The 24453-nt window shown below is 38.6% G+C and overlaps 2 protein-coding genes across 8 annotated transcripts in view; both read left to right on the top strand.

Annotated features, from left to right (window-relative positions):
• The window catches only part of iqsec2b (IQ motif and Sec7 domain ArfGEF 2b), an 80578-nt gene extending 74185 nt beyond the window's left edge, over window positions 1-6393 (top strand). For 2 of the 6 annotated variants that reach the window (XM_084087650.1, XM_084087652.1), the window contains 2 exons: window positions 519-589; window positions 2114-6393. In XM_084087650.1, the coding sequence (XP_083943776.1) occupies window positions 519-589; window positions 2114-3343 (1301 nt within the window). In that variant the 3' untranslated portion in view covers window positions 3344-6393. The remainder of the gene's footprint in view (window positions 1-518; window positions 590-2113) is intronic. The other 4 variants (XM_084087651.1, XM_084087654.1, XM_084087653.1 and 1 more) reach the window with 4 other exon arrangements.
• Window positions 6394-7599: 1206 nt separating this feature from the next.
• Window positions 7600-24453, top strand: part of kdm5c (lysine demethylase 5C) — a 28205-nt gene continuing 11351 nt past the window's right edge. Inside the window, exons 1-22 of one of the 2 annotated variants that reach the window (XM_084087261.1) lie at window positions 7600-8046; window positions 9863-10013; window positions 10349-10426; window positions 10552-10674; window positions 10854-11024; window positions 12251-12385; window positions 15559-15615; window positions 17194-17314; window positions 17459-17694; window positions 18292-18450; window positions 18664-18783; window positions 18901-19059; window positions 19145-19326; window positions 19948-20110; window positions 20994-21113; window positions 21233-21427; window positions 22076-22257; window positions 22351-22475; window positions 23055-23287; window positions 23391-23776; window positions 23860-23998; window positions 24143-24322. In XM_084087261.1, the coding sequence (XP_083943387.1) occupies window positions 9867-10013; window positions 10349-10426; window positions 10552-10674; window positions 10854-11024; window positions 12251-12385; window positions 15559-15615; window positions 17194-17314; window positions 17459-17694; window positions 18292-18450; window positions 18664-18783; window positions 18901-19059; window positions 19145-19326; window positions 19948-20110; window positions 20994-21113; window positions 21233-21427; window positions 22076-22257; window positions 22351-22475; window positions 23055-23287; window positions 23391-23776; window positions 23860-23998; window positions 24143-24322 (3411 nt within the window). In that variant the 5' untranslated portion in view covers window positions 7600-8046; window positions 9863-9866. The remainder of the gene's footprint in view (window positions 8047-9862; window positions 10014-10348; window positions 10427-10551; window positions 10675-10853; window positions 11025-12250; window positions 12386-15558; window positions 15616-17193; window positions 17315-17458; window positions 17695-18291; window positions 18451-18663; window positions 18784-18900; window positions 19060-19144; window positions 19327-19947; window positions 20111-20993; window positions 21114-21232; window positions 21428-22075; window positions 22258-22350; window positions 22476-23054; window positions 23288-23390; window positions 23777-23859; window positions 23999-24142; window positions 24323-24453) is intronic. The other variant, XM_084087262.1, reaches the window with a different exon arrangement.

Below are 24453 nucleotides of genomic sequence, written 5' to 3'. Positions count from 1 at the left end.
ATTGTATGGACAAAAAATACAATTGAAGTCAATAGGACCCGAAACTGTTTGGTTATCAACACTCTTCAAAATATCTTCTTTTGTGTTCAGAGGAAGAAAGAAATTTTTGGGTGGACTATCCCTTTAAATGTACATGTAACATATACATATATTTTTTGTCAAAACACTTTTTAAAAATACTAGATTTATTTTGTATGATTCTTTTGTTTATGTCTTTATTATAGGGTTTATTTTAGGCTAAATTGTAATTTTAGGGTGAGATATTCTTCAAAATCAAGAATAATCTAAAAAATTTGACGACACCAACAAGAAAGTAAAAATTATGTTAACACTACAGTTTTCAAAATGTACCGACTTTGGTAAAGCGTCACAATTTTCAAATTTCAGTACCAACTTGGTTCCGTAGTCTGACCGAAGTTTTAGTCTGACAACTCTAGTTAACACTGATTGTCATTGTATTACACTCAGTCACACACACACACTGCAGTTGTGACTGACATCTGCTAACTGGGTAACAGGGAAACGTGGCCGCAGAAACAGCGTTGGTTCCCTTGACAGTACAATGGAAGTAAGTCTGAGTGAAGCAGAGGTCTGTATCTTTAGCTTTAGTCCCCAAACCCAAACCACCCGCATGCCTGCCTGGAATCCCCACAAAACATGGCGCCATCCTGCATGTGTCCTTACCATAGACACAGAGCCATGTGTGTGCATCTTGTGTGACCATGTGTGGTCCGTGGAATGTTAATGTACACGTGACTGAGGCTATGAATCAATAACATCAGTCATTCAGACTCCCTGTGAAGATTTGCAGTCATTCAGGACATCGTTGAATATCTTGTAGAGTTTACTCTGAGACATCTGGACTAGAAGACATCTTATTGACCTGGAATTAATTCTGCATGACATTGATATTCTATAGAAACATAAATTTAGTTCATGTTTGTTTTTTTACTTCTCTAGTCATTATTGTATGGTTGCATTGTGCTTTTGTAATGTGGTTTGTGTAGATGTTTGGTATTTGAAATGTTATGCATGGACTAGTGGTTGTATGAAATCAGTTCTCTTCATTTTTATACTAAGTCCTGCATTTTATTAAGTGTCCCTCACAAATCAAGTCAAATGTGTAATAAAATGTACCCTTTTTTACTCGTTCAGTACACATATACATACACAGTCCTAAAACTGATGATTTATACATGAAACAGCATTGATCACTGACAGCTTCTGTAATAGCGATGAATGACAGCAGATTGGATGCCACTTCCTGGTTCAGTATAAAATAGGCAATAGATATTAAAAAAGCAATAGGCAAAATGTATTTATCAATCAATCACAAATAAGCTATATCATTACACAGTTTCTTTTTGTTTATATATCTGCATTTTTATTAACTGACTGTTTTTGTTTATCACATTTTAAATTATTTAACCTATATATCCAATATTCATAATCAATTGCTTTTCTAACCATTTATCCATTTCATAGTTGATTTATTGATTTCTTAATTTTTCAAGTGACGATTGATTTGAGACCACATTAAACGAATTACCGTTACAACTTTCTGAAGTCTTTCAAATAAGACAAGTGACCTTGACTTTGATTACATGTCCACCAATCAAGTTCTGCCTCCTTTTTAATCTCATTTGAATACTCTGTTTTCCTCATCTGATTACAGAAGTAGAATGGTTTACAAATGCTGTTTCATCTTCAACTTTATAGCAACTAAACAGATGAGTAATTTCTTGGAAGCATAGGTTTTGACCATTACACAAAACAGAAATAATATTCCAAGTTACCAATTTAGCAAAATTGGCATTATAAGCATTCGGGACACATAATAGATAGTTGGGCGCATGTGTTTGTGTAATAATGTTCTGAATTATGATGCGGACAGAATGTTGTTTCTCTACCCTAATCAACTCACCCCTGTTTTTCCTCCCCATCGAAACCACCTTTCTCTCTGTATCCTTTTGCTATATTTTCTTTCTCTCTCTTGTTTATTGCCCACATTCCTGCTCCACTTTGCACACCCTCTCTTCTCTCTCAAACACTTGTTTTTGGCTTTGCTGTCCTCCTCTTTTTTCCTCCTTTCCCCCCACTCTCTTTGTCTTAGGGTTCCATCATTAGCAGTCCACGGCCTCACCAGCGTTATCCAGTAGCCACTGTGCTCCCGGGATGCTATGGAGCAGAAGATTACCGGCCTCACCGCCCCATCCTGAGCCCCGGAGTGGGGGTGGGGGGTGGGCCGGGGCAGCAACACACACCTGCGGTGACTGGCGCTGGGCCAGTCTCCAACAGCACCGAGAGAGGAACGACTGGAATGGGGACTGGGAGCAACAACAACAACACCGGTTCCTTCCTGGGCTCCCTTTTTGGGGGCAAGCGATCCAAAGCGCCGGGTCCTATTATCCCCCCGGGGCCACCTTACCCCGCCCCTGTGGCCCCGCCGACTACAGGAGGGCCACCGCCTCTGTCCCCGTCCTCGCTGTGCCCGGGGGAGGGCGGGGGTCCTTCCAAGATCCAGGCTCTGCACGCCCAGTACTGCCATACCACCAGCAACAATGTCAGTGGACAACCTCCACCCCCGTACTACCACCACCACCGCTTCCATACACAGACCGTACCTACATCTGGGCCGCCGGCCCTCCATACTCTTCAGCGGGTCACCTTACCTCGACGACCACTCCCCAACCCCTCCGCGCACTCCCCGTACCAGCCGATATCCCAGCATACTTTGCAGGGTCGCTACGGGAGCATGGGCAACATGGGCTCCGGCCACCCTCCCCCCCTTTCTCCTCACTCCCCACTCTCCCCTCATCCGCAGTTTGCTCTGTTCCACACGCAGCCCACACACTCGGCCAGAGGCGGCATCAGCAAGCCCCCTCTCACCCTGTCGCACTCTCAGCCGCACCCGCACGCACACTCCCACACCCACCCCGTGCATGTGCACACGCCGCACCCGGGCTCCCACCCCGTGCACCAACCTCACTTCGTCTTCGCCAGCCCTCCGCCCCCGCCCTTCCCTGCTCCAACTCAGCCGCCTCCAGTCTCCGCGTCCGGCACTGTCCACCACGGGCCGCCGGCCGCCCAGTATCTGCCCCAGTATCCTCCGTTGGGCTCTATTCCCCCTCCCCCCCCCCACTCCCCTTTACCCCCCCCTTCCTCCCCCCTTACCCCTCTTACGCCTCTCTCCCCTCTCCCCCCCCAGCACCAAGGCCAACCTTCCCAAGCCGGGGGTCAGCAAGGGCCCTCACCGGCCCAGAGTGGAGCCGCACCTGGGGGGACGGGCACAGTCGAACGCGCCAAATCCAAACCTACCAACCGAATCAGCACGGTAGTGTGAGCCAGGGGAAGTCGCGAGGCTGGGGGACGCTGAAGGGTCCTTTGGTAATCGGAGGGGGGACCGCTGCGAGGGTGGAGGAGGCAGGCAGGGCCAAATCTGATAATAATGCCAGTGGGAAAAAGAAACGCAGCCTGCTAAGACTCTGCTACTTTCACCTGCGCTTCCCACAAGTGTGATCGAAGGGACTTACCGAGGCAAAACTGCCATACAGATAGTTGAAGGCTCTTAGGTAGATCAGTGCTGTGGGAAATATACTAGACAACAACAAAGAGAAACAATTAGGACACTTTACTTTCAGTTTAGCTGATGTAGATGGGTTTGACTGCCAAATGACTTCCTGGCTTCTTCTTCTTAAATTCCATATTCAGACAAGAAATAACCTACTAAAGCATGTAAAAGACACGTGGACATGCACACACAAACTCGAACATAAAATTGTCCACAGTCTTGTTTTTAGTTGCGTAGAGCCATAAAGTTAGGGTAAAATGGTTGCATTTTGCATTCATCATCGCAGGCATTGGAGAAACTGTACCTTGTTTGACCTGGGAACCTGTTTAGGAAATGTGAAGACCTGAGAGCATACAAATAACATTGTGCTGGACAGATCAAAGCACAGTTCAGTGATTTCATACATTCCAGTAATCATGTTAAGCATTAGTCGCTTTAGCATTCGCAAGATGCAATAATCTTTTCACTAAATTGATGTCCAGCTTCTACTTACTAAATAATTTTAAATGCTCTATTGCTCTTTTTGTATACATCTATAACATTGACATATATGAGTGTTAATAGAGATAAATCCACAAAGCAAATATCTTACACCTGGTATGATTGTTTAAAGTAAGTCCGTATTGGCCTGACCACTCTTAACACTAGTCAGCTGTTAAAAGCCTTGTATGTGGATGTGCTGTTTGTAATCATCCTAGAATCACTTTCAAAATTATTACCATGTAAAATTATATGAAATTTTAGCACAAAATAATATTTCAGTAATGTTAAATATAAATATATATATATCAGTCAAAAATATATCAGTAACATTTTTTTCTATAAACTTAATTTCTACAGTCGCACCAATACCATATTTCAGAACAAGAAATATAAATTTATACACAAATGAGAAAACAATAAGTAAATTTCATAATTTGATCTGTAATGTTTTGGTAAATTATTTTTATAATTTTAGTTTTTTTTATGTTAAATCCAAAGTATTGTGCCTAAAATCTAAACATTTTCTCATGGCAGCATTACTTTCTATTAATCCAGATTTACAGTCATTTTATTTGTTAAGAATCCCGAAGGGCTTGAATGAATTTCAAAGGATGTTGACTCACATTACAGTAAAAATCATTGAGCCAATTTGTGTACATTATCATCCATGTCTAAATTCTTAGCACATTTCTAGTAAAGTTCCAGTAAATTTGACAAGGCCCAGAATGTGAAAACAAAAGGCATCAAATGCACTTTATAAATGAATGTGTTTTCTGAACTATATTAAATTAATATATCTCCATAATCCATTAAAAAAAAAAAAAATACACTTTTCCCACGTTAAGTATTTTTACCTATGAGGGCTAGTGACGTATGAAGGACACATTCCATGAAAGATTGTTGCCAGTCTTCACATCTGAATTGTCTGTATTTAGGTTCCATTGGTTCCTCATTAATACTGCCAACCATTCTTTACCAAGGTGTTTTTGATTAGTTTATGCTGTTATATGAATGTTTGCTATGAATTTCAATTTTAATGAATATAACTATTCTTATGTTATGTTATGAAACTAAATTTGACAAAATACAATAGATACTTGTAAATAGGAAATGTTTTCTCATGCTTTGACATTCAACGGTGAAGTGTCAAGGATGTGTTTTATTGTTATTGATGATTTTTATGGACAAACACACTTGTCTTTACAAGTGTCCTTGAATGTCAGAGACTTCGTATGGGTATTATTTAATTATTTTTTTTAAACAGAAGTTGTGTACCGGTTATGATGGTTTTGATTCAGCTTTATGTGCAGCTGATTTTTGGTTAGGGCTAAAAAACGACCTATTCTGACAATATAGCACCATACTTCAGTCATACTTCAATAACATTCCTCTTTTTTTCCTCTGTATGATTAATGAAGGAGAGGAGGAAGATGAAGGAACCTGTATAAATAAATGATCACATTAATACAAGGATTTCAGTTTACCTGTACGAGAAATCAAGGTAATTTATCCTTAAGTAAGGCCTTAGTGTAAGTACTGCTTGAAGTTTCTGTTTGTGTGGATGCATAACGTGATCTCAAGTGCTGTTATATATTTCTGGACTGGGCTTAATGCAGATGCTCAGTATTATTTGTCTTGATGTGATGCTCAGTTATTGTGTGTAAGATATTTATGCCCTTTTGCTACCTTTTCAAATCGCCATCTCTTTCTATGTGCTCCTGCATATGCTATTTACATATGATCAGCACTGCACAGTAATAATAATAGGACAGTATGGTGGAAAATGGGGCTCCATTTACATATATTCCATGGCCGGATATCAATATGAGATGGGACAGAATTAGAGAAGATTAGAAATATCTAACTTATTAATTGTATTTACTTTATTTCAAGATTTTCATGATATTTTTCATTAACTGTCTGTCATTCCGCTGTGAATTTTCTTGCACGAGTATGTCTGTGTTTACTGAGCTCTGTAACAAACTGTAAATAGACTGTGATTTAATATTGACATTGAGACAGGGAAAGTGTCAAAGGTAGGTGTGTGTGTGTGTGTGTGTGTGTGTGTGTGTGTGTGTGTGTGTGTGTGTGTGTGTGTAGGGAGATGGCATTAAATGTAGATGATCATTGCATATTTATTTTGATCCAAGAAAATTAATTTTATCTGTAAACTTGTACAAGTGTGTATGTCAAAGCAGATTGAAGTGTAATTTTGAAAAAGGTATATGAAGTCATCTTATTTGTGTACAGATAATATATGAAATTAAGCAAATTCGGAGAGATGTGAATATTTATTGCCTAACATTATGAATAAAAATATATAAAGTGTCCTGACACAACTTGCTGTTGTTGTTGTTGTTGTGTCTTTTTTTGTTGCATAATCTTTGAAAGGAATAATTCACCCAAAAATGTAAATAATGTTGGTCGATGACTTTCTTCTGTCAAACACAATAGGGACTGACAGCCTCAGTCACCATTCACTTTCATTGCCTTTTTTCCCCATAAAACTAAAGCAAATGGTGACTGAGAGTGCAACAACATGAGGGTAAGTTATAAGATTTACATTTTTGGGTGAACTATCCCTTTAAGAGTCGATTAATATATTCAATCTGACTCACCATTAAAATTCCAGGACCAACAAATTGTCAAGTTTTTTCGTTTAAGCTCTTGAACTAGAATTATTACTTCCTCAAATCACTGTGCAATGAGAGCTGTTGAACAAAGCAATTCTACTGAACATATTCAGTTGTTAAAATGATATTTCCACAGTCCTATAATTTAATTGATACATTTAAGTTTTAGATGGGCAAATATTGTTCTACAGACCTGATCTTACATAGATAGCCTATCTTACATAAATATTTATCAAAACAGTAAAAAAAAATATTGTGAATAACCTAGGCTAATTAATAGTAAATTTTTATTCATATAATTATTATAGTCATTATTGTCATTTTTATTATTAAAGTATGCAACATACATTAAATACATTATGGGAGACAAATACAATTTAGGAGAAAAAATTGCCTATGTTTGGGTAATAAACATAGCCTAATTTGGATTATGTACTAAAACTAATAGCTACTGCATTATCTATTATGGGAAATCAAGAAAATTCCACCAAACCCACAAACTGAAATGAGTAAATGATGACATAATTTATTTTGGGTTATTTCGATGTTTTGTCACTAGTTGTCGCTACCCGATTTGTTTTTCGCATACATCGCTTGACCTCTTCTGCGCAAATTTTACTCACTGGAACTACTTCTCCAAGAAAGAGGTGAAATATCACTCCGCGTCACGTACGCTCGTCTACCTGCATCACTTGTACAACACAAAACTATTCACAATTCGACATTATAAAATATATAGTCCACTTTTAAAGTACTTGTGAAACCAGCAGGCATTTGCCGTTGTATCCAGGACGATAATTTAAGTGCTTCTGTATTAAATCGGACGAGTCCAGGGGACTAGTTTACATGTAACTAGAAGCGTGGAGGGATGAGACCGTGCTAGCATCCAGTCAAGTGCGTGTTTTCCCAATTGAGATCAATGGATCTTGAGAGAGTTGTGCTTAGGTCGTGATGAAACCAAGATGGCGTGTAGTTCAGACAGGATGAACTGTGGATAAGTGCCGAGGAAAGAAAACATTGGAAACGTGTATTTTGCGCACGCGCTCGAAGTGGTTATTATAAAGAAAACGTCAACTTACGCGGGACGTTCTGGAGTCAGTAGAAAAGAAGATCTCCGCGATCATCATCCCTCTAACCGACCGAGAGAGTGTGTGTGCATGAGAGTGTATGAGAGTGTGTGTGCTGGGATGGGCTGATCGAGGAGGCCGCAGAGCCACTGCCACCCAGAGACTGACCCTCTGCCGAACAATAGACCCCGTGATCATCATCATACAAGACCCCGAAAGACACAAATAATAAAACACACCGGCTCAGGCGACACCGAAGAATAAGAAGAACTCAGATCAAGTGCAAAAAAATGTAAGACTGTTGTTCAGATTCAACCTGCACTGATGGCTACGATTTAGCGCAAGTGTTTATGTTTTACCTGGTATAAGTTAGATGATCATATTGTCCATTTAAATGTCGCACATCATAACGTTACCTGCGACCCAAGACAAGTTAAGTATCTCCACCTGGTGTGCGTTTCCACAACTCAGCCATTCCTTGGGGTTGAGTCCTTATGTTTGGCCCTCGTACTGGATTTATAATCTATTTAAGTCTTCATACTTTTGGATATATTGAGGTTCGTTTTACCTTTAACGTCAAATGAATCGTTTGTTGGATTTGTCGTGGGTCTAACTTACTTACACACGGATTGTGAGGCTTTATTGTTTTGATCATTAGCCGGACAGCTAACCAGCTACTTCTATAAAACTGCTTTCTAAGCAAATCCCAAGTACACTCAGTTTTCACAGATACGTCTAAAAGTGTCTATTCACCACATTCTTTTGGCCTTCTTACTATTATCAGTGAATTTAAAAGCTTTTCTCGAATCTCACGCGAGTTGAGGCCGGTTAGCAGGCTAAAGCTACAGGAAATTTGGGATTATGACTGTCTTTCAAACCCTGGTGTGCTGTGTACCCTAGAAAGCAGTTTTGACCGGTATATATGTCCCTTTAATGTGTTTTTGTCTAATTCTAATGTATTTTGTCTAGGTAGGCAGCTAACTATGTTTTGAGAGACAGCCACTGCCACCATTATTTTATTTATAACTAACGTTTGGCGTCTGTCACGCCATTGTCAAAAACATCTATTTGATTTAAATGGCTAAACTTTATGTAATCTGAGTGGGACATAATTTGAGCAAGACGTGGAGATCCTGTTCATTTTATTACATATATTCATGTTATTCATTTATCAGGATTAACCCGTTAAAACGAGAAGTTAATGTCATCGTTTTTAGCTTGGGAAATGAAGTGTGAACCGTTTTTGTCACGTGATCCATTTTTGTTGTCGTTTTCATGACAAGGAAGATACCAGTATAAGCAAGGTTTTGTAAGTGAGTAGTACTAAATGAAAGGCCTGTGTCATATAAGGCATTTTCCTGTTTTATAAGGCACAGTTTTGGTGACATGCATGCAGGCTATTTATGTTTTCCTGGCAAGGCCTAAATGAACAATGTTTCACTCCCTCCCCCATTTTGTCTGGTCTGAGATTAGAGGAAGACAAGGTCAAAATCGGGGGATTTCTGAAGTTAGAAATATGATGTTTCAGAATAGAAATGAAATAAGGTGCATTTCTATATGTGCTTCTAAGAAATTAGTTTCTGTTCTCCAGTTCCTTCGACCAGTGTACTTGTGGAAGGACTTTTTCCTTTGTCTGCTAAACTTTGATTAGTTCAGTGGATGCATCATCCCCTAACTTTAGTTTAATAGATGCAAAACCTGTTCCGCCACGTTTATATGTACTTTAATTTAATTACATTTTTACACATTTGCTTCTGAGCTGGTATTATATATGGATCTAGCGATGGTGTCAATGTGGCGAACTCTGAACCTTTAATTATACATGTCAAAAGTTTTCATGGGTAATTGTTGTTTAAAAACAGGAATTAGCAAAAACTGCTGAAAAATGTATCATAAAAACAATTCGACCTCAATAATAAAATGATTTCAGTAAAATGTCACATTCACTTAAGTGAACAGCAAGAATGATGTATGATTGTTTTATACAGAAATGAATTCTGCTTGTGTTGAAGGCCAATGCAATTGTATTTGCTGTTGATTTAGAAGATATAGTGTTTGATTTACGTGAACTTGTGCATTTCCTTTTAACTTGAATTGTTTGTTTTCAGAGCGATGGATGGAGGGGAGGAGTTTGTTCCGCCGCCGGAATGTCCAGTGTTTGAACCGTCATGGGAGGAGTTTGCAGATCCACTGGGATATATCGCCAAAATCCGCCCAATAGCAGAAAAGTCTGGAATATGCAAGATTCGCCCACCTCCCGTAATCATTTCATGCTTTTTCTTCTACTATGTGATAGTTATTTTACATATATCTACATGCTTAAAGGGATATTTCACCCAGAAAAAGTAAATTCTTTTGAAGATATGTTGTTCCAAACCTGCTAGACTGGCTGTATTCTGAGGAGATTTTTTGAAAAGCGAGTTGTTTGCCCGTAGAATAGAAGTCAACGCTCAATAAAACTGTTTGGGTGCCATCATTCTTCAAAATATCATCATTTGTGTGCTGCTGAATTTTTTTTTTGGGTGAACAATCACTTTATGGTTATGTCATTATGAAAATATTCACATGTAAACTAACTTTTCTTTCTATTACAGGACTGGCAGCCGCCATTTGCCGTGGAGGTGGACAGTTTCCATTTCACTCCACGTATTCAAAGGCTCAACGAGCTTGAGGTCAGAGCTGCATCCTGTTGAACTCATCACCTACCCGTCTTACTCCATGAAGCGTGACCCACATGTTCTTATGTTGACTAAGCAGTGAAACACATCTGTTTTTTTGTTTTGTTTTGTTTTTTCAGGCTGAGACAAGAGTGAAGCTCAATTATCTGGACAGAATTGCCAAGTTCTGGGAGATCCAGGGATCCTCCCTGAAGATCCCCAACATAGAACGACGTATTCTAGATCTGTTCAGCTTGGCCAAGGTCAATACTGCAGTCTTTTATGGAATTGACAGATTTGTTTAATGTCATTTGATTGATAATAGGCAAACAAGATGGGCCTAAGTATATCATTGATCTTTAAAACAGCATAAACTGGAAAGACATGAAGGTTGGCATTGATGGAAGTCCATAACTTGCATGCTGTATGTCCTGTGTGGTAGATTGTGACAGAGGAAGGAGGTTTCGAGGCAGTGAGCAAGGAGAGACGCTGGGCACGCGTGGCACAGAAGCTCGGTTATCCTCCTGGCAAAAACATTGGCTCTCTCCTGAGGTCCCACTATGAGAGGATCGTCTATCCATTTGAGATGTTCCAGTCTGGAGCCAGTTTACCGGTACAGTGTTTGACCTTTTTTTTGTGGCTGTCTTATGAAAATATGTGCACATTTTGCATTATGTAAGAGCTACAGTAAAATAATGGTTCTCTGAAAGTGTTTACATGCACACAGATATTCTAATATTCAGAATTTGATAATGTGAGCGTTAGGTATATACATTAACCTGAATAACATGCCTGTTTTGATCTGAATTTTGGGTAAATGCCTCATTTGAAACGCCTACTGTAACTAAACATTCACATGTTCAAACAAAGGTAATTCCGTTTGCTTAGGGCAGTTGTGAAAAATAAAACTATTGATTATTTTATTTTTACAGTCATTAAAAGAAGAGTTATAACCTACATTTTGTTATTTGTCTACTGTCCAACATAACGTAAGAGAATCACAGGAAGAATTGTGCATGTGCAAGTTTATTTGAATATGCTTAATATGTGCACAGGAATATTCTGTGGTGCAGGTAAATGTCTTTTACAGAATATAAATCTTTAAGGCCCGTTCACAACAAGGATGATAACTATAGAAATACAGATGAGGATGTAGATCTTAAAATCTTTATAAATTATAAAGGAATTGAAGAGTCTACACCACAACTATAACGATACCGGCACCATTGAGAAATGGTACCATTGGAATCACCTGCAGGACAATTTTTTTCCAATCAGAATCCTTTCTGCTTTAAAGAGCTCGCCTTAAGCATTTAATGCGGCAGACTACAAAACTGCTGCGCACTTAGAGAAAACAACAATGTCAACTGCTGGTGTAGACGCTAATATAGTTATTGTTATAGTGACATGTGAAGGCCAAGTATGGTAACCCAAGTTAGTGCACACACATTAGGAGTAGTGAGTAGTGAACATAAACACACACTCTGCAAACCATGGACACACACACCCGGAGCAGTGGGCAGACATTTTTGCTGTGGTGCCCGGGGAGTGATTGTGGGTTAGGTGCCTTGCTCAAGGGCACCTCAGTCATTTCCTGCCGGTATTGAGCCACAACCTTTGGGTTACCAGTCTGACTCTCCCCATTAGGCCACGACATCCCCCAAAAAGTAAGTAGAGATGCTGAGGATAGTTTATAAATGGTTATATTTATTGTTCTTGGTATGAATGGGCCTTTGAGCAGAATATGATCAGAATATGGTTCACATAAATGTGGTCGTAAAAGACGTACAGCCCTTATTGTGAGTGTAAGGTTGACGCATATGTGTTCGGCATATCCAGCCATGTAAACCCAGGCCGTATGACAGTGATGAGATTGACCGGGAATACAAACCACACTCCATTCCTCTCCGCCAATCAGTCCCGCCATCCAAGATGACAAGCTATGGGCGACGAGCCAATCGTCTTCAGCCTGAGGTGAGTGATGTTTCTGGTTTGCGCATGTTAACTTTTAAAACTTTGTCGTCATTGAACTGTTGTTTGTATGTTATGTAATTTTATTGTGAATATAAAATGATCTCTTCATTAGCTAATTTTGTCATTTAAGGGACAAAAGTATTTGATGATAAATTGGATTTAAAAAAGCCAGTGCAGTGATTTTAAAAACGGCATCATTAATGTGTAACCTTATGAAGGACGAAAAATGACAGAACGAAAAATAAATAAATAAATAAAAGTAGAAATAAATGCAGAAATAATAGTGAAAATAAATACATTTTGGTAATATAAATGGCTATTTCTGTATTTTTACATTTATTTATTTATTTATTTATTTATGCATTTCTATATGTATTTATTTATGTATTTATACATTTATGTATTAATATATTTATTTATTTATACATTTATTTATTCCTACATTTATTTATTTCTGTATTTCCACATTTCTACATTTATTTATTTCTGTATTTCCACATTTCTACATTTATTTTTCCCTGCGCATGTATGCTAATTGACCAATGGCTAAGCCACGCCCCCAAACGCGATGAGCCAATCACAGTACGCATAGCTAACCCAATACACTCGGACATTCTCTGTTTCCTCGTCCATTGCAATGCATTGCGGTTATCAGTTTTCATTCGTTTGTTTTTTCTTGTCATTTTGGCTTTTAAACAGCGTGTGTGTGTGATTTTGGTTGGGTGACAGTTGTAGGTTACAGTTTGACAAGAGTTTACAGTTTGACAAAAGCACAATGTTGTGTTTTACACAAATATAAGTAGGCTAAACACTTTGCAGTTTTAATTATGTCCTGTATGAACAAAATGGAGTATGTTTTTATGTTTCCACAGTTCGATCGCGCCCGTTCTCTGACACACACACACACAGACACGCAAACACACACATTCCAGCAATGCAATCTTGACATCGCAGCCTGTTCATTATTCTGCGCTCACACCAAACGCGAATAGAGCGTCAAATTTGCGCGCATCGCGTCTAGTTCGACGCTTGAACATTTTGAATCCAAAGTGAATAGGACGCGTATAAAGCGAGCGTTTGAAGCGAAATAGCACCAAACTATAACGTTTACACTGTGAACTGTAAATCTTTGTTCTGGAGCTGAAGCTTATCGACCTTCTCAACAATAAAATTATTAATATAACCCTCCAATGCATATTTAAGGCCCTTTTGGTGACATCGAGATGATATATAATCTTTCTGTCTCCAAAAAATCATCAATTGCCTCCTGTGAAATGTCTCCTACTGTGACAGCTGCCAAAGCGCCCCAAGTGAGTGGAGGGGGTGTGGCTTAGCCATAGGTCAATTAGCATACATGTGCAGGGAAAAATAAATGTAGAAATGTGGAAATACAGAAATAAATAAATGTAGAAATGTGGAAATACAGAAATAAATAAATGTAGGAATAAATAAATGTATAAATGAATACATATATAAATATATAAATAAATAAATAAATAAATATATAAATACATAAATAAATACATATAAAAATGCATAAATAAATACATGTAAAAATACAGAAATAGCCATTTATATTACCAAAATGTATTTATTTTCACTATTATTTCTGTTATGTCATTATTTTTATTTATTTATTTATTTTTCGTTCTGTCATTTTTAGTCCTTCATACATTTAATGTGTAACCTTAACAAATAAATGTAATTTATATCACTTATGTCAAAATCAGTGTTTACATTTACAGTATATGCTCTATTAGTTACTAGTGTAATCTTTATTTTTAGTAATCTTAACTTGCATACTGATGACTTTAATCTTTTCCTTTTAATGGATGTATAACTGTCCCGGGCTTAATGGATCCATCCAAATATGTGCTTATGAGATGTATGAGCGCTTTTGGATCAGCACTGACCATGCTCTCAAGGCGCTTCCCAGCATGCTTTGCTTCCTGTGCTTTAAAAAAAAGAAAAAAGCATTGTGTCCATCTTGCCCTCATCCCTCTCTCTCTTCTTTCTATCACTTTCTGCTTTTCATTTGTCATTACGCTTCGTCTCTTTAAAACCATTGGCCATAACCATACAATTTCATTACATATTAATGCAATTCTCATCCCTGTAATTTCCATTGATTCAGCATTTTCCGAGCATTTATTTTGCGGGTGTTTGGCTTTTTAATTTGCCTGCCCATTACATTAGCGTGGTCAATGGATTCATAGCATTAGTGATAATAAACTTATCTGTAGTATCAGCTGCAGACATCTTCATAGGTTTAGAGTTGAGCGAAAACCTTTTGTGGTTCCCTCACTAATTTCTGATTCACTAAACAATTGTAATCATTTCATGAGACCCCATTCCTTGAATGTCCGTTCCCCTCTCTTAATATTTTGTCTAAACCAGTTGTTCTGTTGGTTTACGTCCTAGTTCAAACATGAAAAAGAACTAAAACAGCCTACCAAGAAAAAGTTGGGCACACTTAACTGAATTTTTTTCAAGATCTTAACTTTTGAAGTAAAGCCTTTTGCTTGAATGTTTCAAATGAGTTTTGTAGACAAATAAAAGTTGTGTAAATATTAATTTCTTTAAAAATTTAACTTATTTACTTTATAACAGGTATTTGGGACCCTGCATAGTGCATGGAAAGTGTCCAACATAGGTACTTTTTAATAAAATATAAAATCATCCCAGGACACACCTCATAAAGTTGGGTGAGAGAATGTCCAGAGTGTTCAGGGCTGTCAAAGAAGCTCCAGTACATCATAGTTTTGATATACTTGTGCTATTTCATAGTGAAGACTCTTAGACTTTCTACTGTTATTTAAAAATGTGTCAAATATAATCATAATAAAGAACGTGTAGGTGTGTCCAAACTTTTCACTGGTATACATGTAATATTTTTCAGGTTATTTTAAATAAATGGTTAAGTTTGTTATCCTTTGAACAATCATGTGCAAATGCAACAAAGTAGTTGTACATTTCCACATACGCTGACTTGATTTTTCCCTTAATATTTTGTCTGAAATTTAAATCACCTCAGACATAAAATAAAAAAAAACACATTTTTAATACGTTACTATCCCCAGATTGACTCTGTCCTGTCGCACATGGTTGTTGTTTTTTCCTTCTGTCTCTCTCTCTGGAATCCATTTTGTTTTGGTTGTTGTCTCCCCATGCAGGGTCCAGAGGATCCAACTCACCACCCTCTTACAACTGGCTCTCAGAACATCTCCTCGGTACTGCCTCGCTCTCTCTCTCGCTCCCTCTGTTCTTTCCTATCCTCCCTATCCCTCACTTTCTTTCTCCTATGCTAATGTTTCCTCATGCTCTCAAAAAACCCTTGTTCGGCCTCTTGCTGTCGTTCACTCTTGTTTCTTTTCTTTTCTTTCAGCTCTTGCTTTTGCTTATCTCTTTGTGCATCCATCCCATCTTCCTCAGTGTCTGTCAGTCATCTTTCACACTTCACTTCGCTTGTCTTGCCACACTTTTAGCAATGCTGGCTTGCTTACATTTCCTCTGGTGGTGGACTGGTTGCCCCTCTTTGTCCTGCATATTACTTCAAATCTATGATATGCAATAACATGTTATCACTGCTGTTCTCTTAATGGCTGGTTCATATTGTTCATCTTGCAGCTAGTTTAAAATGAGTTGTTTTTTGCTTTAAGATGACACAGGTTTCAGGAACGGAGCATAAAGAAACACTGTGATTGACGTGACACGTTAATCTGGTCATAACGCTGCTTATATCCATGTGCTTCTGCGTACTTAAGGCATTTAGCAGTTAGGGCTGGGTGATACTATAAATATGTATGATATATTTGCTGTGATTTTACTGATATAAACATTAAGTCACATAATCAATATTGCAATTCCTTAGACTGTCATTAGACAAGTTTTTCAAAACATTAAGAAAGTTTTAATGGCATCTTGTTTAAACTTAAAATTGGTACATTCAATTATTTTTCATTAATAATTTAAATAGTTCTTTTCAATTAAGAGTTTTAGAACTCAAGTCCCTGTGCGGCATTTTTTTTAGTGGTTAAAATTCAGTTTGTTAGCTGTTTAGGTAGCTTGTATATATGTATGTGAATATTGCTGTTTTGTTTAGGGAAAATCAGTGTGGAAAACTTGTCGATTTATGTAGATTTAGATTTTTTAACTTGTATTACACTTTTTGAATGTGTTTGGCAACATGGGCTTTTTGGTGTTCCTTTGACTGAAATATTGTAGAGTATTTCACCTTTTTAAATATAGAGATATATTTTGAACCTGAATAAAGACATCGCTTTATTGCCCAGCCCTTTCAGCAGTCGGTCATTTCATAACAGACTTAGCCGTTTAGAAATGCCATTCAGTATTAATTGTTTAAATGGATAATTGTTTTTTTCCTCTTCATAGCAATCAAGTCTGGCACAAAACTAACTTTATGCATGTTTGCTTTTGCTTTATCAGTCTGCAGTGCTGTCTCAACCATTTTTGCTTTATATCGATAAATCTGTGGTTTTCAATCAGTTTGATCAACAAATTATTTTAAGACTTATTTAAGAAAAGTGGAGGAAAAATATTTTGCCAATCTTTCTGATGGTTTACCACAATGAGAAAAGTAGTGGAACGTTAATAGCCTGATAGCATGAACAATCAAGGATCCCTCATGGAAAAAGCTGTGTTTAGTGGAAGTCACGTTCCATCCTAAACAAGCTTTATACTGTGGCTTTTAGTGATAAAGATAGGGTTAACTTAAGGAAAACCCTCTGAGATATTTCGTCACCTCTGTCACTGTAGTTCACTTACAGTCTTTCACTTGCACCCATTAGCCGGAGCCTACAGAAGAAGACATAGAGAAGAACCCTGAGCTGAAAAAACTGCAGATTTATGGGGCTGGACCTAAAATGATGGGGCTGGGTCTTGTAGCTCGAGACAAGACGCGAAAGAAAGGTTTGTGTCTGCAGTTTTGATGCACACACATTTTAGTGATCATGACATGACAATTATAGGAATAGCTCAACTGAAATGTAGTTCCTTAATATATGGGTATGTTTTTATAAATGTGCATATGCCGTTATGAAACCCTTTCTTTAGATGAACTGCCACAGACGGTAATAGTGCGGGACAGTGTTGCATCTGTGAAGGATGAACCAGGAGAGACGCCGGTCACGAAATCAGATCCAGACATTCCTCCACCACCCCCAAATCTCATCGTCAAGGAGGATGTTGATGATGACAAAAGTCACATTGGCGATTCGAATGAACCCGCCGATGAACCCTGCACTAAGATGACCATGAGACTCCGACGCAACCCCAATAGCTCACAGTTTGTAAGTTTGAGAGTACTTTTGTGCTTCTGAGACATGAATCAGTGACTATATGTACATCATGAAAGCAAATAATCTGTTAGTTATTGGACTGAAAAGCCTAGATCCAATTTAAATTTTGAACTGATTGGACAGGATAGTGTAGTAAAAAATTAACCATGTAAACGCTTGAATCTGACTAATTTCTTATTAGAATTAATACAAAAATACTTTGTATTGTGTATGTTTACATACGTTTTATGTCTTATGAAAGTAAAAAGGTTTATATTTACATCTTACAAACTGGTCAGTGAAGGATATTTACTATATATTTGCTTAAAAAGCTTTTCTGACGTATCTAAAAAGAACACTGACAGCAAAGGTAAATATTTGTCATGTAGTTTTGTTTGGAAAACGTATGTGACAAATTAGTATATGTAATCCTACCTAGTATGTGCCAAGTATGCCATGCATATGTCTTTTGCACCAACAGCAGTGATAATTTTGATAATTTCCAATCTGACCCAGATATTATTTTAAGATAAACCAACATGTTTGATTTGACTAACTTTAGACTAAAGAATGTGATCTTTTGCATGCACTAACTGAAATCTCTGGCAGATGGACTCGTTTGTGTGTCGGATGTGCGGACGCGGGGACGAAGACGAGAAGTTGCTGCTCTGTGATGGGTGCGATGATAATTATCACACGTTCTGCCTGATACCTCCTCTCACAGACCCACCCAAGGGCAACTGGCGCTGTCCCAAATGTATAGCAGAGGTGAGAGAGACCAGATGGAAATGAAACTTGCTTTATTCTGGTGTTATACAGGATGTTTCGGTAGAAAAAATACTACAGAAAGTAGGGCTATTTTGGGAAATTGCATATGTTTGTTAAGTTTAAGCTTTTTAAATGACTGTTGATCTATTTTTTGTTGCTGCTTATTGTTCTTGGTATAGTAATCACCATTAAATGTGTGTTTTCTCTGTGTAGGAGTGTAAAAAGCCAGCAGAGGCGTTTGGTTTCGAGCAGGCCACGCGAGAGTATACGTTACAGAGCTTCGGTGAGATGGCCGACACTTTTAAAGCTGACTACTTCAACATGCCTGTTCATGTGAGTGTTTTTCCCTCACCTTACTCAATCTTGAGACCACACAGACACAATGCACAAGTATAAGTCATTTCATTGACACTAAATTGGTCCTTTACTTATCTGTGTGTTTTTTTTTAGATGGTGCCCACAGAGCTGGTCGAAAAGGAGTTTTGGAGGTTGGTTAGTAGTATTGAAGAGGACGTTACTGTAGAATATGGTGCAGACATTCACTCAAAGGAATTTGGTAGTGGTTTTCCCGTTAACAACGGCAAGAGACACTTAACAGACGAGGAAGAGGTTTGTAATTTTTTTTCCCCTTTTCATTTTTCAATGTTTTGTTCAAGAAGAGCACATTAAGTTCTCCATCCTGTTCCTATTGCAGAAATATGCCCGCAGCGGCTGGAATCTGAACGTTATGCCAGTGTTGGAGCAGTCAGTATTGTGCCACATTAATGCAGATATCTCGGGCATGAAGGTGCCATGGCTGTATGTGGGCATGGTTTTCTCCGCTTTCTGTTGGCACATAGAGGATCACTGGAGTTACTCTATCAACTATTTACACTGGTAATGCATAAAGAGGCTTTTATGTAATATACTATGTAGCATCTTTCGGCTCCTACAATGGAGCAGCACTGGTAAATGTACACGGTTTTATAAACACTTTAACATGATACACTACAGTTCAAATGTTTGAGGTCAATAAGATTTAAGAAATTGAGATTGAGACATTAAGTTGATCAAAAGTGACAGCAACATTTATAATGATTTGTATTTCAAATAAATGCTGTTCTTTTCTAATCCTCAAAGAATCCTGAAAAAATATCCACAAAAATATTAAGCAGCACAACTGTTTTTAACATTGATGATGATAAATGTTTCTTGAGCAACAAATCAACATATTGGAATAATTTCTAAAGGATCATGTGACATTGAAGACTGCTGAAAATGCAGCTTATCTATCACAGGAATATATAGAATTTAATTATGTAGTAAAACTGTTATTTTAAATAGTAATAATATTTGATAATATGACTAACAAATTGTCGGTTCTTCGGTTATTTGCAAAGACTTTCCTGAAATATCTTGCACTTCAACTTCTTTGTCTTCTCTTTTAATAGTAAAATTTGTTGGGAAGGCATGTTTAGTGACCACATTTGTGTGTATTGTCAATTTCTCTTTTTTTAGGGGTGAGCCCAAAACATGGTATGGTGTGCCATCATCATCTGCAGAGAAGTTAGAGGAGGTGATGAAGAAACTCACACCTGAGCTCTTTGAGTGTCAGCCAGACCTGCTCCACCAGCTTGTCACCATCATGAACCCGAATATACTCATGAGTCACGGAGTGCCGGTTTGTAACACACACACACACACACACACACACACTCACACATACTTATTATCATTAGTGTATTTAAGGTAATGAGTTTGTATTATTAAGCCACTAATCTAAGAATGTGTCATGAGGCCTGAAAAAACCCAATGAAATTCTATAAAAGCTATTTTTGGTAAGTTGATATGTCTTTTAGGGCTGCTTCATGATGGCCTGTCAGTGTGTGTATATATATATATATATATATATATATATATATGTATATGTATGTGTGTGTGTGTGTGTGTGTCCTGAAGAGGGAAAAAAGGAGATATATATATTTTATATATACAAAATGTCATGTTTTGTGTGAATGGGCGTTCAAAACACTGATCTCAATTCATTGTTTTCAGTCAGGTGACTGACGTGGAGACAAAACATCCATAGAACTGCCATACAAAGCTGTCAATTTTCCATCTGTTACAAGCAACAAATATTTAGATCACCTCTCAACAGTAGAGAAACAAAAATATGTGAACAAAATGCACGTTTGGTGTGATCCATATTAAGCATCCGCTGCAGTATTTCAGTCACTAAAAATTCACATGCAACACGCCATATGGTTGAGGTCTTTCTTTATAATGGTTTTCTATTTAAAAACGCTCAACAAGAAACTGTGCATTACGCTTCTATTTCTTGGTTCGTCTGCTTTCCTGTACATAGCACGCATTAATAAGGTGTATTTTGAATTTGGTCTTTTAATATCAGTCTTACTACATTAGTGCTCAGTACAAACCTGTTTAAAATAACTTGTGTGGCAATGGAGGAAAGCCTTGTTTTGCCCTCCAGGTGGGTGTTCTCATAAGGGTGTGATATCATATAAAAACTATTAATTGGCTGTAATACATCTTTTGATTGACAGGTGGTTCGGACTAATCAGTGTGCTGGGGAGTTCGTCATCACTTTTCCACGAGCTTATCACAGCGGTTTCAATCAGGGATATAACTTTGCAGAAGCGGTCAACTTCTGCACTGCAGACTGGGTAATGAAATACAGCACACATAACTACACCTTGATTTAGATCTTTGAAGAACTACCTTTTAAATATGCTTTACCAGTTGTGTGTTACTGAGGCTGTTGCTCTTCCTGTCTCTGTGCTAGCTGCCCACAGGGCGCTCGTGTATCGAGCATTACCGGCGGCTGAGGCGCTACTGTGTGTTCTCTCATGAGGAACTCACCTGCAAGATGGCGGCCTGCCCAGAGAAGCTGGATCTGAACCTGGCTGCCGCCACACACAGGGAGATGTTCATCATTGTACAAGAGGAGAGAAAACTACGCAAAAGCCTGCTGGAAAGGGTAAGTGGGATGATTTGTTTGCAGAATGAAGGAAAACATCTGGGCAAGGAGACATTGTCTACAAATATCAAAAAAAGATCTAGAGATTTGAATAGAGTATAAAAATATACAACAGGAAGTAAAGCCCAGTAGAGTAACGGAAGTCTACCACTGATCTAAGAGTTTTATAAAAACATACAAATATTTTTAAAAATACAATAATTAAGTATAATAAGATCATTCAAAATGAAATATTATAATATAATAAATGATAACATTAGATTTTAATGAATTGAAATTAATAAATTAACCATAGTCTGTGTTTATAGACTATTTAGTTAATGTGGTTCATTTTAACAGATTTTTTTCCACAGTAAATAGGTAGTTTAATAATAATAATAAGTTCTGTTTTGTGCTGTTCATGAGGAAATGGTTGCATAATTGTCAGTCTGTCTCCAGGTAATTCACCTTATAATGTTTTTGTTAAAATGCTCCTGCATTGTTTATAATTAACCTGTCCAAAATGCTAAGTTGGCATCTTGCTAGGTTTTGAATCAGACCAATGGTCATGATGCATAAGTACACCTGACAGCTGCTCTTTGATCAAAACCGCCATCACGCACAAATAAATTAAGTTGTTGGCTTTTGTATTGTGGTGTCATCTCTCAGGGCATTAAGGAAGCTGAAAGGGAGGCCTTCGAGTTACTGCCTGATGATGAAAGGCAGTGTGACAAATGTAAAACCACCTGCTTCCTCTCAGCACTGGCATGTTCGAACTGCCCAGAGCGTCTTGTCTGCCTCTACCATGCACAGGACCTCTGCTCTTGCCCCAGTGAAAAACTCTACCTCAGGTAAACCGGTACTGTGCCTGTCTGTGAGTTCTTACTAATGACATTCTTGGTATCCAGAGTGTCTTATGTGCTCTCGGTCCCTCCTCTCTATAGGTATCGCTATACTCTGGACGAACTCTTGGCCATGTTGCATCGGCTGAAAGTTCGCGCTGAGTCTTTTGACTCATGGGCCAACCGAGTGAAGGAAGCTCTAGAACAGGAAGAAGGCAACAAAATAGGTAACTGCATTCCCTTTGGCAACTATCTCTCTGCATTTGCAAATAGTTCTTATTAGTCCGACTGGGAATGTCAAAGTCCACCGTTATGTAGTCTTAAACCAGTGGATCTCAACCAGGAACCTGGAGCAAACGTCCAAGGGGGCCTCAAGAAGACTTAAAATTATTTAAAATATACAAAACCAGTATTGAAACAAGCTAAAACAACTAAAAATCTTTTTGTATATATATTTTTTTTAATTCACCCCCTCAACAACTTTGTTTGTTTGTTTTCTTTGATGAACCAGGGCCTTGAAAACCCTGGATATATGATTAGAGACTAATTTTTAAAGTGTGATTTCTAGACCTGGAAAAATCATGTTACTTAATAAAACATAGTCATGTTGATAATGAATATACATGTTTCTAGTTATGTCAAGTTCTAAGTTTTTTTTAATAGGTAGAAATTGTGAGTAAAAAAAATATAGGATAAGGATTTACTCGCAGTTTCTGCCTATTAAATAATGAACAACTGGAAAAGTCATGCAAATTCATTGCTTAAAAAGCCTAAAACCCAAATGCATGTTTTTCTTCTCTCTTCAGACATTAAAGAACTGGAGGTTCTAAAAGAAGAGGCAGCTGACAAGAAGTTCCCCAATAATGAGCTGCTCCAGCGCCTCAACACTGTCCTCACAGACATAAACAAGTGTGAGAGCAGAAGCACAGAGCTCCTCAGCAACAGCCAGAGCAGTAGAATGAGTCTGGAGGAGCTGAGGACGTTGGTGGACACCATGCAGAACCTGCCCTGTGTTATGAAACCGCAGGAGGAAGTGCAGGTAAGGAGGGGAAATAGGCTAAAGATGTCGTATAACACATTAGCCTAATAGGTGTCAACCTCATGCATTAGCCATCAGTGTAACCACATCTTGTCTTTTCTAGGCGTTATTGCACAAGATAGAGGAGTTTGATTCCCGTGCTCAAGCTCTAGTTAACAGTGCCAAGGGCGAGTGGAAGCAGGACTCTCCTCTGCCCCCGGCCAGCGAGATCCAGGCCTTGCTGGAGGAGGGAGCGTCGTTGCCCGTTATTGCCCCGGCATGTGAGCTCCTGAGCGGGCTTCAGGAGCAGGGTCGCTGGCTGGGAGAGGTCAGGAGAACATTAGGGCCAGAGGGGAGCGAAGTGACTCTAGCTGTGCTGAGGAACTTGATGGAGTCGGGTTGTAACGTACCACAGAGCATATCGGTGGAGACTGCCATGGCTGAACTGCAAGAGCTACTGACTATAGCAGAGCGCTGGGAGGAGAAGGCACAGATCTGTCTGGAGGACAGGTGAGATGGTTCAAGAGAGGTGTGCAATGTGTCACCACACCAATACAGCCTCCATTTTCATCTCTCAATTGTCTCTCGAGCAGGCAGAAACACCATCTGTCGACGCTGGAGGCCATCGTGAACGAGGCTCAGCTAATACCAGTGCAGCTGCCCAACATCCTGTCCCTGCAGGCCTGCTTAAGCCGAGCTCGCGCTTGGGTCACGGATCTAGAGGAAATTCAGGTAAGAATTATTTAATCTATTCTGATAAACTGGAATTGATGTTGCAAATAATGGTAAATCAATATAATTTGGCCATTCAGGGTTGTCCCAAGGTTGTGACCCAAGTGTGACTGTCTCTTCTGTCTCTAATCTCTTGCGGAGAAGAACGGCGAGCACTACCCGTGTCTGGATGACCTGGAGGGTTTGGTGGCCATTGGGCGGGACCTGCCAGTGAAGATGGAGGAGCTGAAGCAGCTGGAGCTGCAGGTGGCCAGCGCTCACTCGTGGAGAGAGAAAGCCAGCAAAACCTTCCTAAAGAAGAACAGCCAGCACAGTCTGCTAGAGGTGAACACACTGATGCTTTTTAAACGCCCTGATATATTCATGGCAAAGTTCTTTGCCTTGGGATGAAAAGCAGTTTGAAATACCTGAGAAATGGTATATTTTTAGCGAACACCCCGATGCCGCCTACGTTG

Source organism: Abramis brama (assembly GCF_963993115.1).
Source record: "Abramis brama genome assembly, chromosome: 16".
Lineage (NCBI taxonomy): Eukaryota > Metazoa > Chordata > Actinopteri > Cypriniformes > Leuciscidae > Abramis > Abramis brama.
The sequence above is the reverse complement of the archived record's forward strand: the minus strand, read 5'-3'. Positions and strand labels throughout refer to the sequence as shown.